Raw genomic sequence first — 16,805 nt, forward strand, 5'->3', positions numbered from 1 at the left:
GCACTCTTCTTTTTTGCCTGGGGCGGCAAAAAAGTTAGAGCCAGCCCTGGAAGAGAGGCAGGTTTTTGTGGAGAGACTGGGTCTTTGGACTCTTCATTCTTGTAGGTTATGGAGTTGTGCATGGTAGCTCTCTTCATAGCAATACAGATAAAGGTTAACAGAATGCGTCCATTAGTAAGCTTCTGCTGCTGCAGTTTGGGAGGAAGAGAGCTGATGGTTCCACAGTGAGCTGACAATGATAATCTTAGAGGAGATTGACTGACTGGTTTCCTGTCTCCAGTGCGAGAAGAAAAGAGAGATTGAGCCTCAAAACGGAGAGGGTCAGAAGACTAGGCTACTGTGCCAAGTAAATAGGACAGCAGGGAGAAGGAAAGCTTAACTTATCTATTCCAGGCTCTTGAGTTCCAGTTCTGAATTATGGAGAATTTGGCATAATCCTTTATTGTTCTAACTTCTCACGTGGGTATAAACTCCTATTCCTCTTCTAGGATGAAGAATTCCTGAAACTACGATTCAAGACTATGATGAAAGACTCCTTAAATGCCTCACGTCCAATCTCCTCTGCTGTCCAGTCTTCAGAGCAGATTGAAGAAATGTTTGATACGCTTTCCTATATCAAGGTAACCTCAGAAGAGGCTAACAAATCACTGTCTTTTGTGTTTTGTATACTTCTTTTCCAAAATATTCTTATTTTGGGAAATAACACATTGTCAGGAACTTTTTCTTTAATTATCCTTGTGGCTAAAATGCAAGTTAGGCTGCTCACAAAGTGCCAGTTTCTTTATTTGGCCTCCATTATTTTTATCTCTAGAGAAGACTGTACATTTCATGAGGGATTTTCTGTGTTTTAATACTGATTAAATTATTTTCCTATGAGTAGGCATTTGATCCCATTCAGTATACAAACATACATGCCCAGCATCATGTTACACCAGTGTAGCTGGTTCTGTGCCTTTCCTTTCTCACCCCAGCCTCCATGACTCTACCCATCAACCCCCACCGCATCCCCCTGCCCTCCAGGGACTTAGGTGGGGCAGTGGGGGCATGGAGTCCCCTTGCACTCTGGTGATCTCCAGATCCTGGAAGGGCAATCCTAGCTGGATGAAAATTAGGGCAGCCCTGAGATTGTTGTAAATTGTGTCAGGGACTAGACCTAGGATCAGGGTTGGACCCAGCATTAGTAGGATGTAAAAGAGTCAGAATCACCCTTTTCCTCTCACATTTCAATTGTGTGTTGAGCAGAACTCAGCTGCACCCAAGAATCTGTCTATTTTTCCATAGGAAAAGATTTCATGCACATCTCTATTGTTTGTGTCCCTCACCTTCCTCCTCCATAGTTTCTGTAAACACTTCCAGTTTACTACAACACAAAAATAACCCAAATATTGACACCATCACATCTTAAACACATATTTAGATTTGCTAAACCTGTTTTATTCTTTCAGCTTCTGTGTCGTATTCCACATTAACTTAAAAGCAAGACATTTTTTTTCCTTGTTAACTTTTGACTTTGACCTTTTCATCATCTTTGTGCTTTTTGGGGGGTGAGAAGTGGGAAACTAGTACCTAAAGAGAGACTTTTTTGTTTTTTTTCTTTTTAAATAGATACAGACCTTAAAATCTAACACTTATCATCCCAACACCCTGGGGACATCTTAGATGCCAATTGGAGCATTACAATTGAAGCAGCTTGCCATAAAGAAGCCTCTGCATTTCCATTGGTGCACGGCTCTCTCTCAAGTGGAAGCACAAGAGCATGTCACTTTCAAGCTGCCTTGCTTGTGAGGCTCTGATAGGTATCTGTCCCTAAGATGTGTGATGACAGGAGCTTTGCACTGCTAAATAGCACCTGATTGTTGTCTTCTGGCTCCAGATGATTATTGTACACCACCTTAATAAAGAGATTATTTTTAAGGGGCTACTGGGAAATCAATAGGAAGGCTAAGAACTGCAGTTGATCCAATCTTTCACTCTGAATATCTTCAGAGACACCAATGTGGTTTTAAGAGTGGTTTACTTCACATTTAAATCCTACGCTTTAATGGCCTGATCTAAAACCTATTCATGGAGTTCATGGAAAGACTCCTAATGACTTCAGTGGACCCTGGATCAGGCTCTAAATATTGAATATTAAATATTGCACTGAATAACTTTGATTTATTCTTGCCCTGGTAAGTGTAGTTCAAGTAGATACAGATGTGTATTCTAAGTAGGTGAGTGCATGCCAGAGATCTAGCAGTACAGAGGGATGGCACTTGTGCCTCATGACTGTAGCCCCTCCCCTGGCTATATAAGGCTGAGTCACCCAAACCACCTTCAGTTGCTTCTTACCACCCATCAGCTGGAGTTGGCACTCTGGGCAGTGGTGTTTGTTTACAAACTTGTGACTTTTGGTGTGTTTGTTTCCCCCCCCCCCCCAGCCTAGTTGTTGTACATAGTTGATAATTAGTAATAAGTAGCTAGTGTCGTGGTTTTTTTGGTTTAGTGGTAGTGCTCCCTGGTGATGCCCTCACTGCAGTTCAAGCATTGCCCTTTGTGTGGAGGGGCGATTCCCCGATAGCGACCCCCACACGTCGTGCTTGCTTTTCCTGAGCAAAGCCCATCTAAAGGAGTGCTGCTCCTCTTCTTAAAAGAGAAGCAGATGGACTCAGGTGACATGGGACCTTTTGTTTGAAGCAGCCATGAGGGCTCACCCAGTACCAAGGCCTTCCTCGGGCCACAGGTAGGCGTTCTGCAGCTCCTTCTCTATGACCCTGCACTGCAATGTGTCCCGGTCATGGCCCCTTTCTGTCATGCATCATGAAATCTATCAGTAGGCATCATAATTCCTATGGCTGGAGCACAGCTGGGACTGGACACCCTCCTCTCCCCAAATGCTGATGAGGTCCAGCAGCTCGGCATTGCTCCAAGGAGGGGATCGCCTGGTGCGTGGAGCAGGCTGGCCACCTGGAAAGATGCACTGAGACCACTGCATGTGTCACCGACAAACAGGAAGGGGACTTTCAAAATTCCCAAGGAATTTAAGGGGTGGGGCTCACAGTTGGTCACCTGAGGGCAGGGCAATAGAGTTCAAACCGATGACCAGAGAGGTGAGAACAGGCATTGTGGGACGCCTCCCGGAGGCCAATTGAAGCACTGTAATGGACCAGGGTGTCTACACTGGCACTGCGGCACTGTAGCCCTGGCACAGAAAGCTGTACGCCTCTCGTCGGGGTGGCTTTTTTATAGCACTGCAACTGCACAGTTTCTGCGCACTAAGTGGCTTGGCAGCATGTAAACCTTGGGAGTTACAATGCAGAAAGCTCCTTTGCTGCGCAGAAACTTGCCAGTGTAGACAAGGCACAAATGTTAAATAGCTGGAGTTCCCCGGAGGTCTTTCAGTTTTCTTTATTCTTTCTCCAGTGTATGTTTTGGTACCAACAGTGTGACGTACATAAACTATTCAGGGTCAGTGTCACTTTAGCTGCAATCTGTCTATCCTTGGGCCATTTGTTGACTGGGTTGCTGTGATGTATGAATGTTTCCATGGAGGATCCTAGTGTTCAACTGAGTAAAACCCCAGGTCATTCTGCAGACATGAATTGCTCCATGACTTCACTGATGGAAACAGATCTAAAAATAATATTCAGCCCTGTGCAGACTTAGCAGTTTGAAAGGCTTATTTTACAAAATATTTTCATGTGCTTTTCAAGCTTTTAAACAGGCAGCATCCGTAAATATACTTTTCTCGTCCCTGTTTTAACTTACTGAAGTATCTCGCTTTCTTTTATGATTGCTGTTTGGCTGTATCATTCTTGTGTAGTTGCTTACATATTAGTATTTAACACCAGCAAGGGCGGTGAGGTACAGCACTTAACAGTATTATTAATGAAATCTGACAACCATCGACAATGCATCCACTAGAACGCCATTTCTTTCACACGGTATTAATTAGAAAGTCTTTCTTTCAGACTAAGTTAATGTCAGTGAAACTTCATTGTTTGTTTTTTGTTTTTGTTTTGCTTTGTTTTTTGTGTCTTTTTTAAATCTGTAAACATTTTCCCAAGCATTAGATTGTCAAAATAATTGCATTCAGACTAAACTCCCTGGGCTGAAATTTCAATTTTCTCTCCTAAATTATCTCCTAAAGCCAGTGGTACTGACAGTCTTGTAATCTGCACATGCTTCTCCTGAATCGGGTTCTTAAACTTTTTTTCTCTTACGGACTTTTTTTTTTTAGGGAGCTTCCCTTTTGTTGATGCTGAAAAAGTATATCAAACATGATAGTTTTCAAGCTGGGATTGAGAATTACTTGCATAATCACAGCTACGGATCCACCCGGAGCGATGATTTATGGGATAGCATGAATGAGGTAACCATCTTGGATATTCTTAGTTTTGGTTTTTGCATGATGTACTATAATGAAATGTGAAAAGCAAAGACATTTTCTATTTCCTTATATTAGTGCTGCTAAATAAGATCATATATTGCAGGCATATATTGAAAAGACCTGGTTTATCAGTCACTCTGCTCATGATCACTCATTCCAAAATTCTGTGCGGAGATGCACAAACATAAATGAGCAACACTTGTGCCTAGAAGAGAGCCTGCCAAACTTGCTAGCCCTCCTCTCCCCCGTGTTATTTTTTAAAGAGTGCATAAGTGGAATGGGAAAGGTATTCAGAACCATAACTATCATGGTGCTAGTGTTAAACTATAGTCCCTGAGCCTACAGACACTTAAGCATATGCATAATTTCACTCACATGAGTAGTCTCACTGATGTCAGTATGGATTAGACAGATGAATAAAATTACTCGTGCTTAAACATCTGTAGGATTTGGACCCTTGTACAGAAGAAAAGCTTGAATCTCTGTTCCTCCAATGATACTTACTGGATTGGACTTTTAAAAATACTCACCAATGACCTAACTCTCTCCATTTATTTCAATGGGAGCAGTTAGACCAAAGCTGAGTACTTCTGAAAATTGCAACCATAAAATCTGGTTTCCTTTTGATCATAAACATCATTGTCTTTAGAGCAAAATGGAAAATCCATTTCTTTCTTCTAGCCTCCTACAATAGCCTCAAGAACTGGGGTAAAGGAGAAGAGGCTCTTTTTAAAGCATTTAAAAGAAAAACCGAAAACAAACTTTTCAGTCACCTCCTGTGGGAGGAAAGAGAAATTATTTCCCTTGTTGGAGTCCTTCCTGCTTTTATTGGATTTAAGAGATGCTCTAGTGATAGAAGCCAGATAAGAACATAGATCAGTGTTAGCATGCTGAAAATTTCAGATATTAATTTTTAAGATCATTACTTACACTTCAGCGATTTCCTGGAACTAGGGAGGGCTTCAATGGCACACAGTTTACATCGGCTAGCATGTTGCCTAGACACTGTAGACCAGCAAGATACTGTACAGACATGCAAGAAGACTCGATCCCTGCCCTATATGGCTTGCAATCTGAGCAGACAACACAGAAACAAAGGAGATGGGATGTAAGAAAGCAAGAAGATTGATGGTGGTAACGAGCATTGTTAGTTCCATGATATTTTCTTTGCTGGTGGACTAGGATTAGTAGGTCTCTTGGCAAAAGTGTATTTTGAGGAGAAGAAAGTGGAGAGTGGGCAGACTGGGACAGAGAAGGTTTACAAGTGTAGGAAGGACACAGATGAGCATAAGGGGGAGTTTCGTGAACTGGGGTGGGAGGAAGAGAGGGTGAATGAGATGAGAGGGAGCTGAAAAATGCCCTTTTGGAGTCAACCCCTAATCAATCAAAAAGTAAATAACTTAAGAATGAATGATGAGCTTTCTCTAGACATTTTAACAGAAGCTCTTTACAGAGAATTATTTCCCTTGGATTAATAATTCTATTGAGTTTTTAACCCCTATTCAATTCTATAGGACTCTTCCATAAGTGTAGGATGTGCAGATCCTTGTAGGCATAGACCAGTAACTCGAATTTCAGATGGACAGTGAGGGCAGCTGAAGAAGAGAGAGCTGGACAGAATAGCAAGTAATATAGGTGATTTGAACAGTGTTAAACTTCCTTTTTCCTTTAGAGCCTGGTCCTGCAAGTTGTTCCAGGTAGGCTGACACCTGTGCATATACACAGCCCCCCCTTAAAATTAATCCATAAATTACTTGCTCTGTTTTCCTCTGTCCACATCCTACTTTAGCCTGCTTGGCATTCCCATGTTTCCCTTTATTTGGCTGTCTCTTGGATCTCTTCCATTCAAACAAGAAGATAAAACACCTGTTCACCTCAGTTATTGCTAACAAAATTGGCAAGCCAATACAGAATAATTCTGCACGGGGGCTTAACCTGCTACTTACATTGGCACTAGTTTCAAGATGGCTCTTGTGTGGTGAGCTGAGGATAGAATTTGACAAAGAAAAATGAAGAATACCCATTATCTTCCTGTTGAAAGTGAATGTCTTTGTGTTTTACAGATCACAAATGGAACACTAGATGTAAAAAAACTGATGAAAACCTGGATTCTGCAGAAAGGATTTCCCTTAGTAACTGTTAAAAGAAAAGGAAAGAGTCTCTATGTCCAGCAGGAGAGATTCTTGCGCAGTGTGGAATCAGAAAATTGGACGTCAGATGCAAGGTTATTCTCCCCCAGCACTCAGAAAATATTTACCTTTTATTTTCATGCAATTTAACTGTCTTCAAAGTGCATATTCCTTGCACTTTGACACATTCAGAGCTCCAGTAGTTCTCTCTAAAGAGCAGGTAGTTATAAATGAAGTGAGACACAGCAGTACGCACATAGGTATTTTATTATTTGCCTTGAAAAATAAAAGAGAGTCCCTGTCTGCTTCCAGCTCAGCAATTGAAATAGACCTTACATTGCTTTTTCTTGGAACAGAGTTCATCATAACTTAAATTTTATTTATTCATTTTTCTGATGGTTTTTATTTGACTTGTATGATTAACTCTAGTGCACAATAGGACAACAGGCAGGATTATGTTTGGATTCATTTTCCTATTTAAAGTAAAAAAAAATTTCTAGTAGTTGCAGTTTTTAATCTTCAAGCTCAAGTAGTTGGGGCACATAAAGGATGGGTATATGGGGATGAGATAGAAGGTAGACGAGAGGAGTTTGCAAATGTAACACATGAAGTAGCATTCTGCAGAGGAATGCTGGTGGTGTCTAAAGGACCAGGAAACTTTTTCTTCTTGAACCTGCACATTTTCCTACTAGGCCAAATCTGCAGGCTGAGTGCTGACAGAGGACAGTATAGAATGTGGATAAGGAAGCTCTCCCCCTTACAAAGGTTAAGACTGACCATAAATTAGCATTTGGGTGTGTTAGTTAATAGCTAAAGATTCCTTGTTTAGGAATAATATCCATAGTAGTGGAGGAATACGTGACAATAAAAATCTTTTTTTTTTTTTTTTTATGGGTGGTTAGATACTGGTGCAAATATGAAGCAACTGATAACTGCAAAAATCAATTTGTCAAATGTACTCCATTACCAGGCACCTTATCCTTGTTGTATAACAAGACAAGAACATTCTCAAATGCAGACCCTATGAGATTCTGGTTTTCTCTACCACAGTTGAAATTTAATGGGGAGTTGAGGGCACTTCACATCATGCAAAATTAGGCCCTAAAAAACGACTTGCCTTTATGAGGATTGGAAGGTTGGTTTTGTATATCTGTCTTCCTGGGTTTCCATGGATGTCCCTTTGGAGTTGCACTTAGGTGAATAGCTCTTGAAGGATGACTTTTCAGGTGAATAATTCATAGTGATTTGTGTGGAAATTGGTGTACAACCCAGTTCACCTCCCTCAGTGGGTTTGCCCTAGATAAAATTAATCGCACGATTAATCACGCTGTTAAACAATAATAGAATACCATTTATTTAAATATTTTTGGATGTTTTCTACATTTTCAAATATATTGATTTTAGTTACAACACAGAATACAAAGTGTACAGTGCTCACTTAATATTTTGTATTACAAATATTTTCACTGTAAAAACAAAAGAAATAGTATTTTCCAATTCCCCCATTACAAGTACTGTAGTGCAAGCTCTTTATCATGAAAGTTGAACTTACAAATGTAGAATTATGTACAAAAATAAACTGCATTCAAAAATAAAACATTGTAAAACTTTAGAGCCTACAAGTCCTCTCAGTCCTACTTCTTGTTCAGCCAATTGCTCAGACAAACAAGTTTGTTTACATTTACGGGAGATAATGCTGCCCACTTCTTATTTACAATGTCACCAGAAAGTGAGAACAGACGTTCTCATGGGACTTTTATAGTCGGCATTGCAAGATATGCTAAACATTCGTATGCCCCTTCATGCTTCGGCCACCATTCCAGAGGACATGCTTCCATGCTGATGCCGCTCGTTAAAAAAAATAATGCATTAATTAAATTTGTGACTGAACTACTTGGGGGAGAACTGTATGTCTACGGCTTTGTTTTATCCACATTCTGCCATACATTTCATATTATAGCAGTCTCGGATGATGATCGAGCACGTTTTCGTTTTAAGAACACTTTCACTGCAGATTTGACAAAACGCAAAGAAGGTACCAATGTGAGATTTCTAAAAATAGCTACAGCACTCAACCTAAGGTTTAAGAATCTGAAGTGCCTTCCAAAATCTGAGAGGGACGAGGTGTGGAGCATGCTTTCAGAAGTCTTAAAAGAGCAACACTCCAATGCGGAAACTACAGAACCCGAACCACCAAAAAAAGAAAAATCAATCTTCTGCTGGTGGCATCTGACTCAGATGATGAAAATGAACATGTGTCGGTCCTCACTGCTTTAGATTGTTATCAAGCAGAACCTGTCATCAGCATGGATGCATGTCCTCTGGAATGGTGGTTGAAGCATGAAGGGACATATGAATCTTTAGTGCATCTGGCATGTAAATATCTCGCGGCGCTGGCTACAACAGTGCCATGAGAATGCCTGTTCTCGCTTTCAGGTGACATTGTGAACAAGAAGTGGGCAGCATTATCTCCTGCAAATGTAAACAAACTTGTTTGTCTGAGCAATTGGCTGAACAAGAAGTAGGACTGAGAGGACTTTGTAGGCTCTAAAGTTTTACAATGTTTTGGTTTTGAGTGCAGTTATGTAACAAAACAAAAATCTAGATTTGTAAGTTGCACTTTCACAATAAAGAGATTGCACTACGGTACTTGTATGAGGCGAATTGAAAAATACTTTCTTTTTACAGTGCAAATATTTGTAATAAAAATAATATAAAGTGAGCAGTGTACACTCTGTATTCTGTGTCGTAATTGAAATCAATATATTTGAAAATGTTGAAAACATCAAAAATGTAATAAATTTCACTTGGTATTCTATTTAACAATGCGATTATAAGTGCGATTAACTCAAAAAAATTAATCGCGTGAGTTAACTGCGATTAATCAACAGCCCTAATGGGAAGCTGAGGATAATATTTACTTTTCTAGTATGGGATTATCTTGAATCCTTGGCTTGTATAACTGCTTGTGCTCTTTGTTAGAGGGATTTGGGACATGACCAGTGTCCTTTTACTTTTTACGTAAATCCTATACAAAACTGTAAAACTTCAGAGAGGAAGGTTGTCTTGTGGGTAAAACACTAGACTGGGACTGAAGTGCCCCGAGTTCAATTTGTGGCACTGCCACAGATTTCCTTTCATTTTTTTGGACAAGTGGCTTAATATTTCTGTGCCTCAGTTCTACATGTGTAAGGTGAGGATCAGAGGAGATATGACTAAAAATGGTTTGAGAGTTACTGGGATACTGTAATGATGGGGGCATATAATAGATATCTTAACATTATTTTGTTGAAATGCCATAATATGTTAAAGCAGTTTATTAAAAAAAAAAAAAAGCGAGACGAACAACAAAACTGATTGTATTGGATGTGATGTATTACATAAAGCTAGATTACTGTATAAGTCTGAAAAAATATAATTTTTCTCTTACAGTTATCTGTGGCATATTCCTCTCTCCTACACTACTAGCAGTTGCAGCTCTTTCCTCTGTCCTTATGCATATTTACTGGACCAGAAGTCAGGTATGTGATTTGAAGCCTCTGTAGCTAGGATGTACAGTGAAAGCAGGTTACTTCAGTTTTGTGGATCAGCCTTTGTTTGCACACACCTGAGTAGGGTTTGAGACCAAGGGCGTGCATGGTATAAAGTAATTGCAGAGGAGAATATAACTGGGAATGATACCTACAGAGAGAACAGTGTAATTTTAATCACTTTTGTAGGCATGGTTGCTTTAGGCTTTCTTTATCACATAAGGATGCGGTTAGGAACCAATGGTGCTGAGCATGCCTGGAGTAATTAGCATTCAGTGGCAGTGATGTCAGGAGTGTATTAATTCCTCATAACAATACAGAGAGTAAACCGGTCTTTTTCCTCTTGGTCTTTTTGCAAGTTGCCAGGTTGGGGAGAGGGGCCTTGAGGAAGTAGAGTGAACTCTGAGCAGTGTGTACTTAAGGGAATCAGCCCTGGGAGATTGACACAGCCCACGTGACTCTGAGGAGGTGTATTTCCCCCTCTGATATCCTTATTTACTTTTGTTTTGTGGCATAAAATAATTACTTTGTTAGAACACTTTTTTTAATATTCCAAAGTATGGCAGTCTAGAACTTGGAACCTTCCCACGTTCTCCCCACCTTTTCTTTGCTGCAGTGGCCATTTTGAGTCCCCAGGTGCTAGTTAATCCAGCCCTCTGTACAGATTTTCTTTTTAATGATGAAAGTGATTGTTACTCAGTATTGTACTAAAAATACTTGGCCAGCATTGGTGTAAGCCAGGGACATCAGTGGATCTTTGCTGATTTACTGTACACCAGCTGAGAATTTGATCTATTCTTTTAAAATGCCTTTAATCCTACTATCATACTGATCCCTCCCTCTATCCATTACACTCATTATCTGACACATTTCATGATGACATACTGTGTAAAAATGTCTCCTCCATCTCTATTGCTTCAAATAAACCATACAAAATTGAAGTTGAATGCTTAATGTCGATCTTGAAACCTTTATATCTATTTTAGTTTAATGTGTTCATTTTCCATAAAATGACTGTTACAAGTATAGTAGTTTAGTTTAAGCAGATAATGATTTTTTTTAAATTTAATTTTCACAATTGATTTACAAAATCTCATTTAATTGTTTCTGGACCTCTGCTATTTGAGATGTTGGCTGAAAAGTAGTTTACAGCCTGATAATCTGTGGGAAAACCAAGGTGTTAACTTGTGTGCACGTTCTTGACATTGTCAGACCCATTAGTCAAGTAAGTAGTCAGATAGCCTCAATGTTCATTGATAAACAGAGAATAGTTACTGCTGTTGAATGCCTTTTTTCGTCATATATGTTCCCAGGTCACTTCAGGAACTGGAGGGAGGGGAACCCCATATGTGAGATCTGTAGAATCTTTAAACAGTGACTCTCCTCTAGTTTTGCACTGCTTGCCTGTCTGCCTGCATTCCATTCTCTCTGGTAACAGCATATTACCATTATCTTGCAGCTGTCTTATTCCCCCACCACCTGGTCTCCACTGCTAGCCTGACTTTACACCATGGAACTTTTCAACTAACACACTCTCTCTCTCCAGTATTTTTCTCCAGGCAGCCCTCTGAAATACTGCCTGCACTGTCAGACAAGTCTGGGTTGCTCATTTTAGCAAGATTTATTTTCGGTCTTTTTTTTAACTGCCTCCTCTTCTAGAAGGCTTATTTGTATAATTAGTCAGTGTAGGTATACAGCATTGGTGATGGCTTTCAATTCTGTTCAGTTCTAAAGCATGAAAGCATAGACGAGCAACAGGTCTAATAGACATTGACATCAATATGATGGATGCAGTGCGTCCATGTAAGAGGTCCATATCTCCTATGTGCTGTGAAGCTGTACTCCATGGGCATTCCTTCTGGTCATGCATGCAAGAGGGATTTTGGGGTGGGATGGGACTGGTGGATCATTTACAACACTGACTGATCCACAACCCACATATGTGGGATTGCAGGTGCTGCACAAGCAGCTATGGGCCTGAGATCAAGACCATGTGGTCTTTCACAGTGTTGAGCATTGTGAGGCACAGAAATATCATGACAGGTTTCAGAGTAGCAGCCGTGTTAGTCTGTATCCTCAAAAAGAACAGGAGTACTTGTGGTACCTTAGAGACTAACAAATGTATTTGAGCATAAGCTTTCATGGGCTACTCCTGGTCTTTTTGAGAAATATCATGTTCACTCAAATGATGACTGAGTTCTAGGGAGAGGTTTATTATGTGGGTGTTTTTTGGGGGAGACAGAACCAAAGAGGAAGAGGGGTGGGTGGGTGTGTGTGTGTGTGTGTGTGTGTGTGTGTGTGTGTGTGAGAGAGAGAGAGCATGCGCAAACCTCTGGTTTTGAATCTGCTTAATTTCTTACAAGATTTTCAAGACTTACTATCCTAAAAGTTCCTATTTATGTTCTTCCCTGCCACCGCTACCTGCTTGATATGGAAATACACTTGCAAAGGTTTTGTTGGTCTTATTTTGAGAAGATTCAGCTGGTGAACTCCTGGTCTGAATCACCTCATTTTTAGAGAGAGAGATTACTAGGAAAGCTTCATATTAGTCAGTGATGTTTGTTTCCATTGCATTGTGGTATATCATACACGGTTGCATCAGTTGCATTGCAGTGCAGGCTGAGTTTGCCTTGTGTGTTCAAAATGGCAGCTGATATAGTCCTAGAGATGTGAGCCATCCTTCATGGTAATACATGATTGAACAAATGAAATCTATTAAATAAAATGGCTCTGAGATTGGCCTTTACCTCCTGGCAGTGTTAGGTTGTCTCTACTCCTATGTATCAAACTAATGTGCTACTTCGCCTCCCCCCCCCCTTCCCACATACGTAAATTTATAATAACGAGAAGCTGGTTTCCTGCAAGTATGGAAACCAGTGTTTTTCAAATGTCATGACAACCTGGAATTTGGTTGTTTTACCATATTAACACAAATCAGCAGGAACATCTTTTTTCTTTTCTCCTTGAACCTAAAACTTTAATGGTAAAAGCATACCACTTATTATAGTGTAGGATAACTACTCTCAAAAAAAGTTACAATTAATATTTAATTAGGTAGGTCAGTCTATCAAATATCCCTGAGGGATGGGTCACAACCAGTATTGCCAAATTGGCAAGCATGAGTCTAGTCTAAAACTGTTGCATTTTATTCAGTCTTGTCACATTTGTGCAGTTCACAACTTTGAAATTGCCACCTTTTATCTCCAGTGGGATAAACTCTGCCCTCAGTTCAACCCATACTCCAAATAAATCTTTAAAAAGAGGGCTTCTCCCTTCTAATCTGTTTCTTGGTTGCAAGGGCTCATCTGTTGTAACTGGATTCCCTCTCCTCCACTACATTATGACCTTGATGCTAAAATTCACCTTCTGTCTCCTGACTTATTTACATTCTTAGTTGTAATTCAGATCCATTGAACTTTGTAGGAATGCACAGGTGTAACTAGTGGAAAATGGTGGCCTGGTTATTTTGGTTAGCCCAAATAGGAGGGGAGAACAATCCAGAGTTAAGGGACCTTCGCACACAACACCATGCTGACTGCTGCTCCTTTTCAGGACCAGGGAGTTCCAGCTCAGATACTATCTCTGGTTGCAGCTGCAGTAGTATAGAGGGGAAGAGAAATGACCTCCTGAGTAAGCTGGGCCCAGACCATTTAGTAATCTAAACACTCAGCATTAGAAAATAGGTTTTTAAAATGTTCAATATTAACAGCATAACTGTGTGGGTCTCTCTCTCTCTCTCTCTCTCAACTAGCTACCATTGAACTTCAGGAGGAGGTGAAATGGGTAAAGTTCAATGTGGACATGAATGGCTACTATATAGTGCACTATGCTGAAGATGACTGGAATACTCTCATTAACCTGCTGAGGACAGATCCCATTGCTCTGAGTACCAAAGACCGAGCTCACCTGATCAACAATATCTTCAGTCTTGTGGGGTAATTCTTGGTATTGGGAGGAAGTATAGCTTTTTTTAATTTTAAGATCGTGCAAGACAAAGGATTATACTTAAGGACATTTTGGGGAAGAATGCTTTAAAGATACTTTTGTTCAGTATCTGCTATCATTGATACTGAAGTTTCAATGATAAAACATCAGATGTTGATCTCCATTCATTTAATGCCATCATTCATCTCTTTGTATTGTAATGGACACCTGCTAGTTCTGTTGGCATGGAGGACAACATGTTCTTTAATAAGTCTGAGAGAAATGCCTTGTGATTCTTGTCCTATCAAAGCAAAAGTATCTGTTATGCTCGAGAGAAGTAAACTAGTTGCTTCTGACATGAGAGAGAGAGAGAGCGCCATTAAAACATTTATGTACCCCTCTGTTGGCTCTGCGGCTGGAATGAGGCTGAGAACTCTGGGTGGCCTTTCTGTGACAGCTACTTCCTTAATCTGAGTAATTTCACTTACTTTCAATTACCGCTGTGCTGCACCTTATTTTAATTCCGCCCCTTAATCAAAGGGATGATTGTTGCCATCATTGTTCTATTACAAGAACAGTAACCCTTTATATATTTTTACTTCCATTTGCTTCCAGCTCATGATATAGCTCTTTTTTTAATTAGGAGTTTTGTACAAAGGTAGATGCCATCCTTAAGATTTCATTTTAACCAGAAAGTCTTTGTTTGAGTTCATTTTAATTCCTTTTGTGTTCTTTGACCTTTTTAGTATAGGAAAGGTGTCTCTGTTGAAGGCCTTTCATCTGCTTGATTACCTAGAGAAAGAGAACCACACTGCACCAATCAGTCAAGCTCTGTTCCAACTGAGTCTCATCTATGACCTCGTAGAAAAAAGAGGAATGCAGAATCTTGCTGCAAGAGTAGTGGTATGTCTTCCTCTTTTCTATATCAGTGTTTGAAGTATTTTCCCATAACTTCGATTCACAACTGCGTTCTCTGGACAGACTCTGATGGACCAACATTCAGGAATCTCATTGGCTTGCCTTATATTTGTAAGGCTATTCTGTCAGTTTGCCTGAGTAATAAAGGTTAATAATTACTCTGAGGCAGGGACTGTTTTCTTGTTCTGTGTATAGCACCTAGCACAGTGGGGGCCTGGTCCATGACTGGGGCTCTTATGTGCTACTGCAATAGATATTCAATAATAAACTGTTTAAAATCCAGGTCCTCTTCTGCTATAGAAATGGGGAGAAAACACCCGAGTTTGCTATTTCAAAAGTTCTTGAAGCTGACTAGTATGTCTGTAACCTGACAGTTTCATCTAGATTGGGACTAGAGGCCTAATATTCAGATGCAGAGAGTCTGCTTAAATCTATTTACACCCACTAGCTATGTGTATGGTAGTCTAAATGGGAGTAGCTTAAACAGGGAGGAGTCAGAAATAGGGGGTGGCCTACACAATCTTACACCCTTAAATTAGTTCTTTATCTTGCTTGTGAATTCCTCTCTGAGCAATTTAATGTGTCTTGGTATTGCTCGCTGTCTTTCACCATCTAGGACAGAGTTAAAAAGCTACTTGGAAGCAAAATTGATCAACAGACTTGGACTGATAATGGGACCTTATCTGAACGAGAGTTCCGGTCTACTGTGCTAGCCTTTGCCTGCTCCCATCACTTGGGAAACTGTAGCACCACTGCCACCGAGCTGTTTAAGGAATGGAAGGCTTCCAATGGCACAAAGAGGTAAAGCACAAACTAGTCTGAGCATATTCTGTTTATGTATTTCTGTTGCTTCTCCACCTTCGTTTTGAAGAAAGATCTTAATTAGTCTTTGCCACCAAAGTACAGAGACTATGCTTCATTCAGCAGTTTTTACTGCATTTCCTTTGAATATAGCATGGCATAAAACAAGAGGAACTATATTTTAGAAATTAAAACTTTGTATCCACAGTGTTATTGAATGTGACTGCTATGCCTACTAGATAATTCTCACTTGAGTTTACAGCTTAAAAAATTCAGATGGTAGCACATTGTAGCTGGTCTTGCAAAGTTAACCTTTTCACCTTCCAGAACTTACTTTGCTGAGAGTCATTGTGGATTTTGTATCATAGCATGTCTGAGCCTTTTGCATGATTAACTGTGATTCTATGTATTCTGTAACTCAGCCATACCCAGTTGCCTAGAATCTGAGTGATGTCTCTCTGGAAATGAATTCATCTGGTCCTACAAAACTACTATTTCTAGCAAAAGACATCACTTGTGCTATTTGCCTAAAGCTTTTATGTGGTGGTTTCTTCCATACCGTTTCATACAGGCCTGTTCTTGTTTTGTAATTTTTTTATAGTCTGCCTACTGATGTTATGAAGACTGTATTCACAGCAGGAGCAAAAACTGATGATGGCTGGGAATTCCTTCTAAGCATGTACACATCTTCAGTTTCTGAAGCTGAGAAGCACAAAATGCTTGAAGCTCTAGCCAGCACAGAAGATGTTAGAAAACTGATGTGGTATGAAAATGCCAAAAGATTGTGGTGGTGTAGTTGTGTTGTTCCCAGAATATGTGAGACACAATGGGGGGGTGGGGTGAGGAGAGGGGAAGTGAGGTACTTTTATTGGACCAACTTCTGTTGGGGAAAGAGACAAGATTTCAAGCCACACAGAGTTCTTCTTCAGCTCAAAAGCTTGTCTCTTTCACCAACAGAAATTGGTCCAATACAAGATTTTTTTACCTCACTGTCCTTGTCTCTCTCAAAATATTATGTAATGCATACACTTTAAAAAAAAAAAAAAAAAAAAACCAAAAAAACCCCAACCCAGCTTCTTTGGAAATGTGGATTTCCCCCTCAACACTTAAAATAACTGACTGGTTTTCTTACAT

General features: G+C 40.0%; 1 protein-coding gene across 1 annotated transcript in view; it reads left to right on the top strand.

The window, feature by feature from the left end:
- The window catches only part of LNPEP (leucyl and cystinyl aminopeptidase), an 86,372-nt gene that overhangs the window by 60,366 nt on the left and 9,201 nt on the right, over positions 1-16,805 (top strand). The window contains exons 8-15 of the mRNA XM_026649178.2: positions 489-620; positions 4,220-4,351; positions 6,433-6,593; positions 9,931-10,019; positions 13,780-13,963; positions 14,699-14,855; positions 15,487-15,671; positions 16,273-16,434. Of these exons, the coding sequence (XP_026504963.1) occupies positions 489-620; positions 4,220-4,351; positions 6,433-6,593; positions 9,931-10,019; positions 13,780-13,963; positions 14,699-14,855; positions 15,487-15,671; positions 16,273-16,434 (1,202 nt within the window). The remainder of the gene's footprint in view (positions 1-488; positions 621-4,219; positions 4,352-6,432; positions 6,594-9,930; positions 10,020-13,779; positions 13,964-14,698; positions 14,856-15,486; positions 15,672-16,272; positions 16,435-16,805) is intronic.

Source organism: Terrapene carolina, unplaced genomic scaffold, assembly GCF_002925995.2.
Source record: "Terrapene carolina triunguis isolate 2854851 unplaced genomic scaffold, T_m_triunguis-2.0 Scaffold69, whole genome shotgun sequence".
NCBI lineage: Eukaryota > Metazoa > Chordata > Testudines > Emydidae > Terrapene > Terrapene triunguis.